Source organism: Guyanagaster necrorhizus, assembly GCF_019112545.1.
Source record: "Guyanagaster necrorhizus MCA 3950 unplaced genomic scaffold BT62scaffold_7, whole genome shotgun sequence".
Lineage (NCBI taxonomy): Eukaryota > Fungi > Basidiomycota > Agaricomycetes > Agaricales > Physalacriaceae > Guyanagaster > Guyanagaster necrorhizus.
Window position 1 is genome coordinate 989,570 of NW_025064886.1, and position 17,195 is coordinate 1,006,764.

General features: G+C 49.3%; 6 protein-coding genes across 6 annotated transcripts; 1 reads left to right on the forward strand and 5 right to left on the reverse strand.

The window, feature by feature from the left end:
* Nucleotides 1–198: 198 nt before the first annotated feature.
* Nucleotides 199–3,947, reverse strand: BT62DRAFT_888759 (uncharacterized protein; the record flags this gene model as incomplete). The annotated part of the gene is made up of 9 exons (XM_043182970.1): nucleotides 199–353; nucleotides 404–524; nucleotides 578–1,221; nucleotides 1,277–1,371; nucleotides 1,420–1,792; nucleotides 1,846–1,936; nucleotides 1,988–2,703; nucleotides 2,755–3,736; nucleotides 3,783–3,947. 9 exons carry the CDS (start codon nucleotides 3,945–3,947, stop codon nucleotides 199–201), a joined length of 3,342 nt encoding a protein of 1,113 aa, XP_043042198.1.
* Nucleotides 3,948–5,944: 1,997 nt separating this feature from the next.
* Nucleotides 5,945–7,848, reverse strand: BT62DRAFT_929793 (uncharacterized protein). The gene is made up of 2 exons (XM_043185800.1): nucleotides 7,760–7,848; nucleotides 5,945–7,711 (listed from the first exon to the last, which is right to left on the reverse strand). Coding segments are annotated over exons 1-2 (1,644 nt in total). The 5' UTR covers nucleotides 7,762–7,848; the 3' UTR covers nucleotides 5,945–6,069.
* Nucleotides 7,849–7,997: 149 nt separating this feature from the next.
* BT62DRAFT_889210 (uncharacterized protein) lies at nucleotides 7,998–8,913 on the reverse strand (the record flags this gene model as incomplete). Its single annotated transcript, XM_043182985.1, has 4 exons — nucleotides 7,998–8,239; nucleotides 8,291–8,663; nucleotides 8,720–8,783; nucleotides 8,837–8,913. 4 exons carry the CDS (start codon nucleotides 8,911–8,913, stop codon nucleotides 7,998–8,000), a joined length of 756 nt encoding a protein of 251 aa, XP_043042200.1.
* A 47-nt stretch (nucleotides 8,914–8,960) lies between these two features.
* On the reverse strand, nucleotides 8,961–9,491 carry BT62DRAFT_722538 (uncharacterized protein). The gene is made up of 2 exons (XM_043182018.1): nucleotides 9,090–9,491; nucleotides 8,961–9,026 (listed from the first exon to the last, which is right to left on the reverse strand). Exon 1 carries the CDS (start codon nucleotides 9,406–9,408, stop codon nucleotides 9,157–9,159), a length of 252 nt encoding a protein of 83 aa, XP_043042201.1. The 5' UTR covers nucleotides 9,409–9,491; the 3' UTR covers nucleotides 8,961–9,026; nucleotides 9,090–9,156.
* Nucleotides 9,492–9,503: 12 nt separating this feature from the next.
* BT62DRAFT_929796 (Coatomer, alpha subunit) lies at nucleotides 9,504–14,003 on the reverse strand. The gene is made up of 14 exons (XM_043185801.1): nucleotides 13,821–14,003; nucleotides 13,660–13,773; nucleotides 13,532–13,612; nucleotides 13,382–13,476; nucleotides 12,379–13,329; nucleotides 12,097–12,328; nucleotides 11,906–12,044; nucleotides 11,615–11,855; nucleotides 11,408–11,563; nucleotides 11,160–11,358; nucleotides 10,586–11,109; nucleotides 10,207–10,530; nucleotides 9,881–10,153; nucleotides 9,504–9,817 (listed from the first exon to the last, which is right to left on the reverse strand). The coding sequence occupies exons 1-14, from the start codon at nucleotides 13,867–13,869 to the stop codon at nucleotides 9,575–9,577; spliced, it is 3,621 nt and encodes a 1,206-aa protein (XP_043042202.1). The 5' UTR covers nucleotides 13,870–14,003; the 3' UTR covers nucleotides 9,504–9,574.
* Nucleotides 14,004–14,707: 704 nt separating this feature from the next.
* Nucleotides 14,708–17,098, forward strand: BT62DRAFT_888956 (glycoside hydrolase family 47 protein; the record flags this gene model as incomplete). Its single annotated transcript, XM_043182976.1, has 15 exons — nucleotides 14,708–14,868; nucleotides 14,923–15,025; nucleotides 15,082–15,099; nucleotides 15,152–15,358; nucleotides 15,408–15,467; nucleotides 15,526–15,549; nucleotides 15,599–15,691; nucleotides 15,741–15,756; nucleotides 15,810–15,865; nucleotides 15,920–16,051; nucleotides 16,106–16,214; nucleotides 16,278–16,362; nucleotides 16,415–16,759; nucleotides 16,813–16,856; nucleotides 16,914–17,098. 15 exons carry the CDS (start codon nucleotides 14,708–14,710, stop codon nucleotides 17,096–17,098), a joined length of 1,638 nt encoding a protein of 545 aa, XP_043042203.1.
* Between the last annotated feature and the right edge of the window lie 97 nt (nucleotides 17,099–17,195).

The following is a 17,195-nucleotide window of genomic DNA, read 5'->3' on the forward strand; positions in this document are numbered from 1 at the left end:
ACGCTTATCAAGTGACGAACGCTGAATTGAAATTATTGAAACAACGAAATCATCTCTGTTAGCGTACGCTAAATAGAGTCTCCTGGTTCGACCAGCATTCCATAATCCGGGGAACATCTGTAGTCCTTACCCGATAACCAGACTAGGATCATCACCAGCGTCTGTTGGCTTTCACATTCGCACCACAATAGTTGTGAATCAAAATTCGTTAGCACATGTACAATCACAATTGGCTACGGCGCATGTCGCATGACATTGATCTCCATCCTCTCCGAAAAACCAATCAAGTATATGTGAGGCATGCCCACCATGCCTGCAGGTCTGGCACATAACAATAGCATCATCGATAGTATCTGCCCAACTGGATGAGTTTACATTCCAGCTAGCTAGCGCATACGCATACCTGTGTATTGAGCCTGCGAACGCGCAAGCTCCACATCCCGAGCGCCGTCGGGAATAACGCTCAGAGTCATAAGACAAACAGAACATCGGGGCAAGGAACGTCCGCAATGAGGGCATGCAGCCTGGGAAAGAGGTCGTCAGTCCCAAGACATACTTCTATTGATAAAATGATGACCTTTCCACGTCGTACGCTCTCAGGCCCCTCGTCGCTGAGGTGCTTATTACAATAGTTACACCTAATCAGAATTTGCCTAGGCACCCACTCGCGAGGTGGTATACACCCCTCCTCAATCGCCCCCTGGATCAGGCGACCACGAGTGATATCAAAATCCACCCGATGGTGGAAGAGCTTGAACCCATCCAGAAGATCTCGGTAGGCATCCAACCACCGATCGACCCGCACGTCAGAAAACTTGGTTGGGCAAACATAAGAGGACATGATAGCAGCGGTCTGTATATCTCCAGATTTGTCCACATAAGCTTGGAGAAGATCTATCCCGGATTTAGTCAACCCGGTGACGATCATAGCGTCAATGTCCCCACGGACCCTCCGCTCCTTCACTCGTCTCAAATATGAAGTCAAAGTCTTGTCGTCGAGAAACTGGAAAGCGATGGCAAGACGTTCTCGGAAAGGTAAAACCTCTTCGTCGAGAACCTCGCGCCAGTCACCCAACGTCAAGTGGACGAGCATAGCTCGGAAGTAGGGATCCTGCAGCTTGACGATTACACGTTCCCTCAGCTCCGAATGTCTGAAAGCAGCAGACGAACCGTGCGGCGTTAGAGCCGCAAGAATTCCGGACATCATATGGTGACTCTCATCTATATGTATCATGAGCACGACACTCGTGAACCTCCAGATGAACCCAGCGCTGACCTTCGCTTCGCAGAAGCAGTTCCACTGCCTTAGCATAATGTTTGGTAAAAACTAACCAGCACGCTGCTCGAGAGATCTTTCCGTCACCCTCCCATCTGTGCACAAGTTAAAAGGGGGATAGAAGAGTAGAAAGATAAGAAGACCTCTTGATATCCGCCATCAATTCCTCTTCCCTAAGGCTCCAACCTGTCAATTGAAGGGCCACTTGTCTTTGCAACAGCTTGGATGTTGTCACTACAGGCTTCCACCTGACCAAGTCCAGATCACTACGGGCCAACAATTCCGAGAGAGCGGCGAAGAAGTTGGCCTGTAAATCAACTACAGGCGATGCAGTACGACGTCCTTGGTAAGAATCCGAAGCATCAGCGACATTAAGTGTATTGCCATAAGCCGACGGGGCCTCGTAAGATGCGTGCGTGAACGCTGGGAACCCCTCCCAAATGCTGAGTAGACCCTCATAGCTGAAATCATAACCATGAAGCTTTGACGACGGTACGCAAAGAATATCACGACTATCTGCATCACGGGTTAGGCAAATCCTCCGCAGCACTATAAATGAGAATATTTACATGATATCCACTTCCAAACATCGGAAAGCATTTGAGATGAGCCATCATATGGATCATGGTCGTCCTGAGCTACAAGGGAATTGTGATCAGGCTGCAGAAGATATCAGTGATGTAGTCTTTAGGTGAAAATAGGATGACTGACGCTATTGAGGCCGTATCCACGGATTGCCCGTCGTCGCATCACCATAGAAATATCAGCCTGAATCACCGCGGCTATACCCTTGAGAGGCTGCTTCTTCCCTCTGCTCAAGCTGCGACCGACGGGATAAGGACGTGCAGCAGCCAGCTTATCCGAGGTACCCCCTGTGTCATTCCGTGGTCTTGATAATGAACGTTTCAATGGCCCGCTATGCGCTTCCAAGTGTTGATCATGCACTCTCAAGGACGCTGGACTGAATGATCGTTTTTCAGGACGAGTCGCAGCTAGATTCGCGGTGGCCTTTGTGGCAGTTATGCCTCCAGAAAGCGGGGGGAAACCATCTTCATCTCCACGGCCAAACAATGGCGGAGTAGCAGACTTGTCAGGATCTGGTGGCGTGGTTCTCTCTCTACCCCGGCGGGATTGTGAGCGCGAAGGAGGATTGCTCTTTGCCTGACTTTCAGGGTCATCCTTGAGGATATCCCAAGGTTCCGGAGGGGTTTCGACGTCCCTGACGGCCGACAGAACACGATATGAAAGTCCTGCTCCTATAACAAGATCTCCACGAGCACTCCAAGCTGCTTGTTTTGGGGTATCGTAGACGGCGTGAAGCTCTAAATCTCCTTCCTTGTTGACAACCATGATGTTAGATGAAAGAGGATGGGCACAAGTCGACGGAACTAGAGCAAAAGATGCCAACGGTCGATCGAATGACTTGGCTTGGCCATAAATAAGACGGATGCCACCAGGTATGTTAAAGGAGGACTTACTTTGGCGAGTGTCATACAGAATCATGTTCGCCTGAGACGCTGGTTCTCTTCCTGATGGTACAGCCGTGTCTGTATTCGCCGCACCACCCCACGGTAAGTTTGGCCACGATCGCTTCGTCGTCCGGCTTGAAGGTGCCGAATCTCGCGATTTCTCTCCATCAGAGGATCTGTCGTTCATCAATTGAGCTTGGGCTTCCATGATGTCCCACATTCTCACTCTCAAAGCGTTTCTCTCCAATGTGGCCAGGGTCCCTCGTCTTGTCGAGGAAAACTCAACAATATTGTATGGTTGGATATAATCCCTAACAGCGCCATCGGCTGCAGACGCTTCCCTCTCAGTGAAGGTGAGGAGGGGCTGTACAAACTTCCTCGTATCCCACACAGTGACAATACCATCCCCAAAGGAGGCGATGCGTCTTGGTTCAAAAGGATCCGTTGCGATGCCATAAACCTTGGATGCAACATTGGTCGTTGCGGGCATAGGTGAGCGCAAGTCGAACAACCGTAACCACCGTGACGATATGCTGGCAAGGAGGAGATTGGTTGAATTTGGGAGAAACGAAAGAGCAGATACGATTTCAGTAGGAGCATGCTGCTGCAGGATGCGTGCGTCAGTACGAGGCCCAAGGTCCGCTCGAGGAATCTGTGGTTGGCGTCTGGACGCAGAGCTGACGGTCTCCACTGGGTCCACAGGCAGAACAAGACTGGGAAGACTGCTAGCGATGTCATAAATTACAAGACTGCAGTCTCCACGCGCTTTATCGAGCCCGACAGCAAGATAATTGGGATCCGCCGAACAGAAGGACAACGCGTTGCACGACCGAGTATTCCTCAACGGGAAAGAAATGGTCGGTCCCATCGAAAGAACATTGTTTCGACGCGCGTATTTCGACGCTTCCAGCCGAAAAAGGTCCACACGGCCAGAGCTGTTACCAACAGCAACGAGATCGTCGAAATACGGGTCTGGGGACCAGGCAAAACACTACAGAGGATTACTCGACTGGTATCAGGCGACCAGAGCAACGTACCTTCATGTACTGAAGGTCATGCTGGGATGTTATATGTCGAATTTCAGGGTATTCTTCGGTCCATTCGTACAGCGTTATCTGCGATCCCCCGCCTACGATGAATTTGTTTCCTTGCCGCGGATTCCATAACAGACGCTTTTCGGACTGCCAGTTTGAAGTGACCATGAGATAGGATCTTTTATACAGCGTGGGGCCACATCAGGGCGAAAAGTAGAGGCAGAAACCAGAAATACAGGTGAGAGGAGCAGTTGAGAGTGTTTGTTTGGCTGTGTCTGTCTGCGACCACCGCTGCACACCTCATTTTTGCACCAACCGTTGTCTATTACGCAGCTTCTGTTCAATTGGTGCGATACAAAATGTGACCAATACTTGCAATTCAGACCAAGAAATAGCCATTGGTAGAATGCCTTACCGCTGAATAGGTTTCATGCAATCCCACGATCATGTCTGCCCCTTCAAAAACCTTTTGACGACCCTCGAAAAAACCTAATTGTGGGCGGAACGTCTCTTTTACCCCGCGGCGCATCCAAGCCAGCCAACAGTGACGTCATCATCGTCCTCTGACTGGGATAATCGATTGCAGCAACCTCACACTTCAGAAACATAAGGATCGTAATTTCCGAGTGTGACACCCCCAAACATGCTGACGTAGAACTTTAATCCATCCATTTCACTCATTATTTGCTGATCATCAGTAGACATTTCATTTACGAAGAACTTGCAACATAGAATGCGTAGCCGTACGGCATGTGTCTGGTCAATATACCGCCTGGACCGCACCATCATTGTGAATGTATGGTTCATAGGTAGGTGCCAGTGCATCTAAATGGAGATTCACGAGATGAGGCAACAGTGCATTGGTGATGGGCTTGTCTGCGTCTGGATGTGTGAGGGATTTGCTGAAGTCTTCGAATGCATCCAGCGAGGAACTACCGATATCGAGGCGTAAGACCGCGACCATGGGTATGTCTTTCATCGAATTGACGAGAGACTGATCCATATCCATGCTGTTCAAATGCAAGTCTCGCAAAGCGCATCGAGAGCGTACGATGGACTTGTGGATAATCGGAGTAGGCGACGGAGTGCTGCCTGGGTAAATCATGGTGAACAATACTTCGAGTGCAGGAAGGGTGAAATATGGCAATGTGTAGACGTTATATGCTCTCAGTTTGTGCAACGATGTATGTTCGAGGGGGGCGGATAGGCTAAGATTGTACGCATGATCGTTGAGAGATACCTGTTGCAAGTTGGGGGTCTTGCATAAAATATTGATGTCATCTTGAGAGGATCCGCAGAAAAGATCAGTATCGGTCAGTTGGGACGAAGGGAGAATTGAGGGAGGATGGGGATTGGAAGCCGATGACGTGGATATTGTGCAGACAGGGAGCTGTAGCAAGCGCGTCCAAGACGCCCTCATTGAACTCAAACAGGCTGGCACTAATACCGGAATGATGGAAACTGGGGGAAAGATGGAATCGCTCCAGCAAAGGAGGAGCGTGTCTCTGTGGCTTTGGCGGACGACAAGTCAAGTCCGCTTCAGTAAGATAGATATCAATGGTCCCCCAGCGATTGCAATGATCCAAGAGCGCATCCCACAGATGCGCATTAGGATCGTCAGTGTCCGTGTGCTGGATACGAGACAGCACAATTTCTCTCCATTGTTGACAGACTTGGGAGAGAACCCAGAGAGTGTCATAGCAGTGAAACAGCTCGTTGGCGATGCAGATCCAAGGAAAGATATATGTCAATATCTCGGGCATCACTCGTAAGATGGGCGGGTCATATCGAGCTGACGACATATCCGAGTCGTTGGAAAATCAATTTGTCAATTCCATACTTATAACTGACATCAAGAACGGTCATACAGTGTTTCTTTGGCGAAAACACGACCGCTTACCTACAGTAATCTTTGATCTGATGTATACGTCGCAAACAACCAAGAGAAATAAGAATCCTGTGCTAGCTACGTGTCAGTTTGGGTTTACTATGACGCGTTCCGATCATCTGATGCGCAGATCGCCGCCCTCGCGCACGGACCTCCCGACGGGTATAAAATGGGGCCATCCCAGGTTCCCTCTTTTCTTTCCTTCGCCCGCCATCTTTACCTAGGCTCATCGCGCTAAGCAAAAAAGCCCTCCCGTCACCAAGACCCTAGCTGTTGTCACGGTTATATATGCCCCCTTTACACTCAGGCCCAACGTAATTTCCACACCAAGAAATACAATCCAAGAGTACAAAATACGGCTAGCAATGGCAAGACCCTCTGCTCGTACCATTGTCAATGTGATTATTGACCACTTCCAACCAAGAATTCTTCTGACCCCGACGTTCCCATAGTAGATATGACAACATCCATTCCTTCATCCCTTAGAATGCGTAACCGCCTATACACTTCACCTAGCGTACCTGCATTTCTGTAACCCGCGGCCCCCAATCTCAACCTCCGCAGCCTCACTGCCCCGCTCCAAGACCTCCATCTCCACTCTGCCATATGCACAAGCGGCTCATCCAGATAGCTCACCTCGAACATATTACGCATCTCCAGCTCCTCCAAACGTCCCACAAATCCTATGTCCAAGATCCCCACCAGCATCGCTACACCTGCCTCCATCTTTGCTGACCAAGAGTCCGCGAAGAACAACACAAGGCGGGCCAGGTTGGGAAGAGATACGAGCATGTCTACGAGCACCTGGTCGGGGATGACGTACTCGAGCACGAGACGCGTTATTCCGTGAAAGCAGTGCGAGCGGCGCAACATGTCGTCAAGGGCAGGGAGTAAGGGTGTGCTGTACCGATGTCCGGGGGTGGCGCGCCCGTACTCTGGAGGCCCGAGATGAATGTCGTGGAGGGCGGGAAGAACCACATTGTTCAAGATGGTGGGGTTGAAAGTCCGTAGGGTGTCCACAAGGGGGAATGTGATAGGCTCGCCAATAGAGAGGCAGTACTCGCGGCGGTACAGGGAGGAGAAAGACAGTGTCTGGAGGACGGCGGGCTCGAGCGACGTGAGGTATCGAAGGGCATAGTCCTGGGAGAATGTCGGCTGGTTATCGTACAGCTGGACAGACATGTGTGAGAGCGAATTACAGAGGGTCACGCTTGTCGGTGGGACCCCGAGAAGGCTGAGCGAGGTTAGGCGGGGACACCAGAGGCTGATATCCGGCCCATCGTATGCTTGTGTTGCCCAGCGCTGTTTTGTCTGGAGGCAGAGGGAAACAAGGGCAGGCAGGGCGGGATGCGGGTCGAGCAGATCCTCCACCGCCCCCGACGGGATCGATAAACTGGCTCTGAGCCATCGGTGAGATTCGTTGAAGAGCGTCGTGATGGCGCCCCTTTGCATGTCCGTGAGAGCATCTTCCTCACTGATACCATCGCTATGCGACAACTCGAGTACAAACGAAACATCGAGCAGCCTGTTCCCAGAACGCTCAAGCACTGTTTGCAACAAGACCGGCAGTTTGTCGCTTTTTTTGATATTATAGTCTGCAATTCGTACGGAGATGGTAGTCCACAGTTCTCTACACGCCAGGGCTGTGGCTCGCCAACTACGGCAGACATGGCTGAGCGTCCAGGCTGCTTCCTTCACCACGCCTCTCTTCACCTCCGAGTCGCGAGCGACATTCTTGAAAATCTCCATCACGATCTCATCTGGCATGATGCGTACAGGTGAAAGAAGCGTCCGAAAGGTTCTCTCCATCGACGTGATCTCGTCTTTGTTTTTCTGGACGGCGTCGAGCAGCCCATGTAGGTAATCGATTTCCTTGTCGAGCTGACACGCGTCAGCATGCAACTCTGGGAGGATATTAGAGCGAATGAGGGCCTTGGTAGAGGGAGAGGGGTTATCATTTGTCAAACAGAGCTCTGACAAGAGAGAAAAGTAGCGAGAATGATGGTCACTGAGACTTTTGTACGGCAGCCCTTCACAGATAGTCCTAATAAAAGGCGTAAGGCGTAGCAGTTAAAGGCGCTGGAATACTGACATTGCTGCTGGAGTCAATTCCAGAGCCAAATTACGCGACCGCGACGCGCTGCGTGGTGGTGGTTGGACTTTTCAGGGTCACGACGCGACATACAATTTGGGGTGTGGGAATTTCGGACCGATTCCCTGGATTCAGCGAACTGTAAGATTACAAGTGGTGGTATGTAAGTATCTGTCAGAGAGTCTAGGTATCTCTAAAAACACACGACGCATGATGGACAGTAGAAAATAAACAACTACTAGCGTCTGGCCTTCTTCCCTGGCACAAATATCCAAGACAAAGTAATCAGCACACGAATGCCCGTGCCAATTCCCAGAGCTGCAGCAGAACCAATAGAACCCAAGATAGCCCGCCCGGCGAATGCACCAATGAGCAATGACGCCGCCGCAATCAGCTTGTGGTCGCGCGACTTTACCATTTTCCGGAAATTGAACAGCTGGGGGTCCGTCACCAGTTCCACCCACACCGTCGTTAGTACAACTGCAAAAGAGTCAGTATTGAGAAATAATCCAAATGGGCATAAGAACGCACTCGTCGTAGTAAACTGCGTATTCAGCCGTTTACCCAAGATGCCCTGCACGCCGAGACTGGCGCTCATGAACGCTAGACACGCAAAGGCGAGGACGTTCGTCCACGATGGGTCGTCACGCTCATCCGCGATGCTACGCATGTGGCTCTTGTATATCGTCACCGACGCCGCCATGGTAAGCAGCGCCTGGAGGAAGGTCCCAAATATGAGCCATATCCGCTTGTGAGGTCCTATCCGATCGCCCAGCCTCCCGACGAAAGCACCGAGGTTGAAGGCAATGAGAGAGGTGAGAGCCTGCTTGTCAGGCATGTGGAATGAGGTATCGTGGCCGCCCTCTGGCCTGTTTTCGAACAGACGAGCTAGGGCGATAGCAAGCTGGAAAAAAATGATATCGGAGGAAAAGAGACCCTTCCTTTTTGAATAACGCGTACCTGGGCAAAATTTCCCGTTTGGAATCCACACCACACAAAGATCGCAGAGAAAGATATCACGTCGCTGCAAGGCAAATCAGCCACGGCATCCACGTCGCCAGGTATCATAGCACGCACATGTAGCCGGTCATGAAACAAAACGCTGCCAAGGGACCCGTTGCCTGGCTAGGATCCACCTCTTCGTTCAGATGCATCCAGAAATTACTGGCACTGGCCTTGGACAGTGATATCCCGCCCTCTGCGTCGATGACGGTCGAGAAGGTCCCGGCCTTGTGCATGGGGGGGCCAGTGTCTTGAGAAGCCATGTCTAAGAAAATGAGGGACTGCAGGTAAGAAAGCAAGACAGATGGGTAAGGGCAGAGTGACAAACCCGTTGGCAGCTTTTCAAGTGGAATGCAACCATCTTGGCGTCAAACATTTTTGGGTCGGATTTCCGCTCACTCATTACGGCCGAAATCGGAAAGACCGGGGTCCAGTCTTGGCATAATCACAATTCTTCTCCACAAAGTATTCGCTTTTCTTTTCCTTGCCTCGAGGAATCCTTGGTATACCATTTTCTCTGCAGAAATAACCTCATGATGAGGCATTCTTACCACTACTGGACCGCAAATTCCTTGGGTGGTGCATGTGCCCAAGCCGGTTACCCCCGCACTAACCACGCTCTCATACTTGGGCATGACAGACCACATGCACCTACCTTGGCCCTCAAGGAAAGGAAATGCTCAAGGGCGCCCAAGGAACCAGCTGCTTTGCAAACTCGTCCTATATATCCGTCCTCTACGGATAACAATGGCCAGAATAAAAATTAATTTCTGTATTGGACAAACAAATAAACCATCCACCGGGCTAAGTATATTACCAAGGAGCAGGCAATCCAGAAGCAGCCGCCCCAATCTCCGTGAGTTGCGTAAGAGGATCCAGCTTTCCCTTAAACTGCGGTACGTACGCTGCATCCGTGTACGGGCACCGAACCGACGGTGATCCTTTATATATGGGCGTGTACGTCGCAGCACAAATCTCGAACGGTGTGAATTCATCATAGCTAATATCCACCGCATTTCGAGGATTCCGGTCCCCAGCAGCAATGCGTTGTCGAGCCTGGGAGATATCAGTACCACGGAACAAAGAGGAGCCACAAGGGAAAAAAAAACATGTACGTACCTGAGCAACTATCTTGGGGTCAGGTTTCAGTTCCAACAAACGCTTCGCAAACCGGGCCGCCGCGGCTTGATTGTTAGCCTTAGAGAACACTCCAATGGCGCTCCGCAACGCAATTTGCAGATGGGGAGGTTGGAGCTGGCATTGCGTAAAATAGGCTGCCAATTCTAGGTTTCGCCGCAGATTTCCCGGATCCTCTTCTGCGATACGACGTCGCTCGAGCTCGATAGAAACAGCAAGGAGGTATTCACGGGCCGCCGTTACGGTCTCTCTCCACTAGAAAACCAGGCCATTAGATATATATGGGAAGAACAGACACGGAAACGTACAAGTTTAGCCTCGTTATCAGAAGTAAGGGCAATCAATAGAAGTGACCGAAGGACAGAACGGAAAGCAGTCTGAGCTTCCGCAAGCTTGTTCCCAGACACAAATCGGTATCCTTCAGAGAGTTCCGTGTGAACCAATTTCAAGGAAAGGACTGCAACAGGCAGTACACGTCCAGGCGATGTCTCCGTGGGATTCCGTCGGATATGTAGCTGTAGAGGCGGTAATGACGCAACCGGTGAAAGGTACGTATGAGATGAACGGTAGATAGAGAGGAACAGCGACTTGAGCTGGACAAAATTGACTATACCAAGCTGACGGTTGAGCAACTACAATGGGCGTCAAATTAGCTTTAGAATTCTGGATGCTGCGCGATCAACGTACCTGCATAGCAGTCTCAAATGATCCTGCCGCAACGTGGTCAGCAGCCAACGGTGAGTTTCGTACCCACAGTTCAGTCTCATCGACTCCTGGGTTGGCACCAGCCCCAAGGTCATCATCTTCGGGCACCTCAACGTCACCATTAATGTCTGCGGATGGCTCTTCCTCAGCGTCCGCGTCGAGCTCCCATCCGTCCTCTTCGGGATTGATGTCGGCTTCTGCTTCTTCTTGGGCCCAAGCATCCAAAGCTGAGGAGCTGCCTGTAGCTGCATCTCCATTGGTGAACGAAGACTCGATTCCTTCCAGGCTTCCACTGGCAAGGGCACGATCGAAGAAGTTTTCTCCAGTAGAGACAACGGGCCAAACAAGGTCGGTTGTCTGTGAGACAATAGGTGGAGGTTTCAGAGTCGAAGGCCCAAACGCAGGTACGTCATCTACATCCTCAGCAGTGAGTCCGGCCGCCTCAAGAATTTCTTCTGCAAGCTCCTCTAGGCCATTGGTTTTAGCCGTGAGGTATGCCAATGGATCTGTAACACAATGAATGACAGTTCTTGTTACAGGATAAGCAACAGCTCACGCATTCCAACGTCCCGAAGAACAGCTATTCGGCCCGCAACGTCTCCCGCGTACAGAGCATTATGGAATCGCGACATGGGATCCCCTCTCGCGTCAGCGATTTTTTGCATTTTCGACAGCTTGTCGGTGCTTCCAGTTGCCAGATATAAGAACGACAATTTGTCAAAGTTTTTCGTTTGTTGATACGCTTTCTCGACAATCTACATAGTACCGTCAGCCAGAAACTCAAACAATGGCCAAGCTGCACACCTTGTGGTTACCCTGCTTTAAAGCTTGTTGTGCTAGACGTTCCCAACATTCAGGTCGATCAATCGTCCTAGCAGTTTCCATTGCCACCTCAAGATTTCCGCACTCAATGGCTAACTCGAATCTGGTATTCGTATCCTGCACGAAATGAAGCGCGATCTGTACGACAATCAATATCTGCTCCTGCATATGAAAAGCTTTGCGTCATACCTCGGGGAATCCTTTTTGTTGTAGATATCCGATAATGCTCTGCCCTATCAACGTCGACGTCTTGATGATGTACAACATCTCCTCATAATTATTCTTAAGTAAAGCAAGCTTGAATCGGTACTCTGTAGGATCGAATGTAATCGTGCGAGGACGGGCTGAACGATCGAGACAATGTACGGTCTTTCCCTTGACCCGAGTAAGATATACAGGATTATCCAGAGTGCATATAACGCCATGGTCGCTGGTGAAGATCAGTTTTTCACCTAGCTATTCACAACACGATGGACATACCCTTGGTATAGACAGTACTTGACGTGGTTGAGAGTAGAATAGATAAAGACACCAGAGTCATCCCAAGCACCAGACTTGATACGAATAGTCTCGTGGATGAGACTACTCTGTGTAAAAGTCCGATTGGCGATGGTGATCGCTACAATCAAATCAATAAAAAAGATTAACAAGACAATCTGAATAGGGCATACTATGCTTGCTCATCAGAGCAACCATTGAACTGTCTGCACTCCAGGAGACATATTTGACAGGAGGGCTATTGATCTCAGCTATCGTTTTCTGCTGTTGAAGGTCGAAGAGAACAACAGATGCTGTGGAACTAAGGATAATACTGGATGTTCCTCCATAGAAGATCTCATTCGTCTGGACTGGTGGCTTGACAGTTTTCACTACGGTGTTCGATAAGTCCCGGACTTCAATGATCTTGCGAACAAACATAAGCCACGAAGCGTTCCTCATATGAACAGACCTACCTGTGACGCCTTGTTTAATACCGCAAATCTGTTGCGAGCGACAAAGATTGCACTTTGTCCAGAACCCCTCTTGCCATCCACGCTGGAATCTTTGACCTCGGCCTGCGACTGCTGAGGTAGCGATGTGAGCTCAAATATTCCGTTGTCGGACGATATTGTCGTAATAACGGCCTTCTCTGAAGGATTGAAGCTCAAGGTTCTCGGGGGTACGTAGGGGCTGCCGAACTTCCGCACGCTCAGGAGGCCAATATCCGAACCAGTATTGAAGTCATACGAACGGACATATTTATCACGGACGTAGTAGAGTGTGTCACCATTCACAGCAAATGCAGGTCGCTCACGTTCCAGTTTGAAGACGATGAGACCGCTATCATGTCCAGCTGCAAACAGATTGAGGTTTGGGTGAGAGGCGAGGACCCAGAATCGATCGTGTTCCCGTCTGAACGTCTGTATTGCAGTTCTCTTCGCCAAGTCCCAGACACGTACAGTTTTGTCCTCACCGCATGAGACGATGAGTTCGTACTTGAGGTGGAATAGAGCGCTCGAGACGTTGTTGAAGTGCCCACGACATGAGTCAACCTCCCATGCTTTGGTTTCACTCATTCTCCATATTTTGATAGTACGGTCATCAGCGGCGGACAGGATTAAGGGTAGTGTGGGATGGAAAACGGCGTAGTTGACTCCGCGGTCGTGCCCTTCGAGAACGTATTTGACAGTAGAAAATGTGTCAAACGTCTCGAAGTTCCCCGGACCAGTGTTCGGAGAGCCCTTTCTAAGGCCAGAGATGTCCCAGACGCGCACCGTCTGGTCCATGGACGCGGACACAACAAGGTCATCTTTGGGGTGAAAGAAGGCGGACATGACATAATGAGAATGACCGGTGAGGACAGCGATGCAGTTGCGAGATGTACTATTCCATATGCGTATCGTTTGGTCATCGGAAGTCGAGATCTGGAGAAGAAAATCTTGGATACCACAGCAACCCAAATGTACGAGGACTCACGATCCAGGGCATTTCATGGTGGAATTGTACTGTTCGGACATAGTCGAGATGTCCAATTAGAGTGAAAAGACATCGCCTGTTTTGCGGCCGAATGTCTGTATATGCCACAATTAAGGCCGTGGAATGGACGATGAGGAAAAGTCGACGCACCCCAGACTTTGATTTTGTAGTCGTCTCCTCCTGTCACTAACAGCGCTCGGCTCAGATGAAAATCGACGCCTCGAACAGGTCCTGTATATGGATCAGCATACGGAGCGAAATGGTAGTAAACGACGAGCCTTCATGCTCCTCGAATCTGTCCACCAGCACCCCCATTCTGTAGTTCCAGAGCTGTACGCTCCCATTATGAAGGGCTGCCGCGAGAAGAGGTTGCGTAGGATGGAATGCAAGCCCTGTTCAAAATGAGCTACCGCACGGTATTCGCGAAAGATTTTGATACCTTTGACGCGGTTGCTTTTGGACTCGAACTTGGTGAGCATAACAGACATGCTCGATACCGTCTACGACCACCGAATTATCAGAGAAAACAAAGGACGAGGCAGCAAGAAATGAAATAAGGACACCGCGGTGTGGTGAACTCTGAAATTAAGACGTGGCCCTGTACGTCGTGACTGCGATTTTGTGTGACTGTTACTTTGTCACCATGGCACAGCCACATATTTAAGTTTTAACGTCAATGGCATTATTGTGAACTTGCTTACAAGTACTCACTATGCTTTTGCTTACATCTGACTCACGGCATAGATGCATAGATGAGACCATGAATCACTGTATGCCTTTATTCGCTCTATCGCCTCAATGCATAAAACTATATCTTTTCTCTGATGAAAGTTTTCTGTTCGAATCAGAGATGAAATTCTAAGGGAGGAACAATCTGTTATGACCACGGGAATTTATCGGTTCCATTTTTTCCCTACTATTTCCTTCGCCACGTCACTGCCTGTCTTTTCCAGTACTAGTCTTCTAGATCTTCGCAATCAGGCCAAAAAACTTCCGGGTATATATCACGAGACGGCGGCCCATGCGCGTATGGGAAAACTCCCCTTTTAATCTCTTTGTCGAGGGGCGGGCTGTTCTTCTGTCCACGTACCACGCGGCGCCTCTTCTGCCAAAGTGCCCGGCTGTCCATCTGTATATGCCATATTTAATATGGATCTCACTGTATTTTATCTGCATCAACCGAAATCGCCGACTCAAGGTCATGTAGCAAACTATCCTTGACTCCGCCACAACGCGCAAGCGAAGCTTTCTGAGTCTTCTATTTAATAATACGTCGCCCCTTATATATCAATGTTTACAGCGTACTGACTTTCAGTCCTCTCCAGGATGATCTCCCACTGGCTACCAAAGTGGTTAATCCCAGTACTAGTGTGTACCGCGGCTATCGCAGGCCCTGTACAGAAAGCGGGTTTGACGCTTCCTGAAGACGCGTGTACTCATCGTGATGCTGTCCAGGAAATTTTCGAGGAGAGTTATGCTGCATATAAGTACGACATTCAATGACATATTTCATATTCTTGTTTCTAACAAACTGTCTGCAGGAAATACGCGTTTGGTCATGACGATCTATCTCCCGTGAGCGAAAGCTTTTCAGATGGCCTCGGTGGATGGGGTGCATCAATTGTCGACGCAATGGATACCATGGTACGCTGTCACAATCAAAACCTATCACGATGGAACTCGCCCATGTCCTTGTACAGAAAATCATGGGTTTAGATGTACGCTGAGATTCTGTACTGTTATCACGTCTGAGGCTAATAATAATCCTAGGATTTGTTCTCCGAGGCGGTTGATTTTGTTGGAACTATCGATTTCAATAGTACGAAGACCGGCGACACAGTGAGCGTATTTGAAACAACGATACGATACGTCGGTGGTCTTCTAAGTGCATACGAACTTAACGGTAAGAAAGATGCGGTACTAGTTGCAAAGGCCAAACAAGTCGCGGATAAACTGTCATTCGGATGGCTTCTCGAGGTTAGTGCGACAAATCTTCGGTGCTACGTAGGGGCTAAACTGTCATTAGAACCAGATCATACCGTATGGTTACATTAATTTTACAGATAATTCGCCCGTCATAGCTACCGTACGTACACGTTATGAGACAGTGCCTACCTTGTGGCTGACCTTCAAGTTATTCATAGTCCAATATTGCTGAGGCTGGGACGGTAAGGTTATCACCCGCGTTGCCTTTCACTTTACTGACAGCCATTGTAGTTGGATCTAGAATGGTCGAGGTTGAGCGAGTACACCGGAAATAATACATACGCCCAATTGACTGAGGGTGCCGTCCGTCATATCGCGAATCTTGTAGGTTCCCATCATTGGAATTTTGTACCTGCTCATTATCAATCTCCAGCCAGCTCCTCTTCCAGGTATTTTACCTGTTCATAATTTTCGTGTCTCGTACTAACTTAAGATCGACCAGGTTTAGCAGCTCAGGGCATCGACCCCACGGCAGGAGATTTCGTAGGGGGATACATTGTAAGTGTCCCACTGCCTTTTGGTTGTCATTCGAGTTCCCATAAATGTCAATAGACATGGGGCGGCGGGTCTGACAGTTACTTTGAATACTTGATCAAATATGCTCGACTATCTAATACAGACGACCCACTTTTCGTCGATACGTGGTTTACCGCCGTCTCTTCATCAATTCAATATCTCCTCAGGGTATGTCATTCTGCATCTGTGGCTAGTCTTTTCGTTCAAGTTTGCGCAATGCAGACATCGACTGTCGGAAATCATGCTTATCTGGCTGATTTCGACTCTTCGGGGACTATTCGTCATGTTGGCTCTCACCTGGCATGCTTTTATGGCGGTAATTGGCTGTTGGGTATGCTTATTTTTTTATCTATATTTGTGTTCGAACACCACAACTGAATTGGTCAATGAACAGGTGGCAAGCTATTGAATAACCAAACCATTGTGGACATCGCATTGCAGCTCGTCGACGCATGCTGGAACACGTACGCCAGTACTGCGTGAGTTGGTTTCCATGCCAACTACTAATAAACTCTGTCTGACCATTCCTAGGACTGGTATTGGTCCTGAAACATTTGCTTTTATCTCAAGTGATGGAAATTTCACTGGCGGATCTGCCATCGACGCAGATCAGCTGTCTTTCTACCAAGAGCATGGGTTCTACATCACAGGCTCTGATTACATCCAAAGACCGGAGGTCTTAGAATCAAATTTCTATGCCTGGCGTGCCACTGGCGATACAAAGTACCTAGATCGCGCAGCAAGTGCTATCAACAGCTTTCAGACCTTCCTTCCGGCTACAGTTGCGTTCGCAGGCATAAATGATGTCAACAACAGAAATTCCACGAAGATAGATGATATGGAAAGCTTTTGGTTGGCAGAGGTGCTCAAATACTTGTAAGCCTCATTCATCTCTAGCATTTGGAGAGTCTTATTCGACGTCCTGATAGGTATTTGACCTTCGACGACCCGAATCATATCAGTCTCGACGAATGTAGGCCCATTCTTTCCGTTCTTTGAGTACTGTTGCAGATCTCACGACCTCGTGCAGACGTTTTTAATACAGAGGCACATCCATTTGAGGCACCTAAGGCCAAGGATGTGTATGGAAACGGTGGATTGAAGGCGGCTACAGAGTCGGAACCGTTCGTACTTAATGAGGGTCCGCCATTACCTCAGATTAGCCCAAACGCATATCTCCCAGTCCCGCTGAAGAGTCTTATTAACCCAGAGTAGTCTGTAACTTGGGTTACTCGTTCTGCAGATTATCTTAATTCTTTTTTGACGAGTTAGTAAGCTTATTTCCAATTCCTGGAGTGTATGTGGGTAGTTC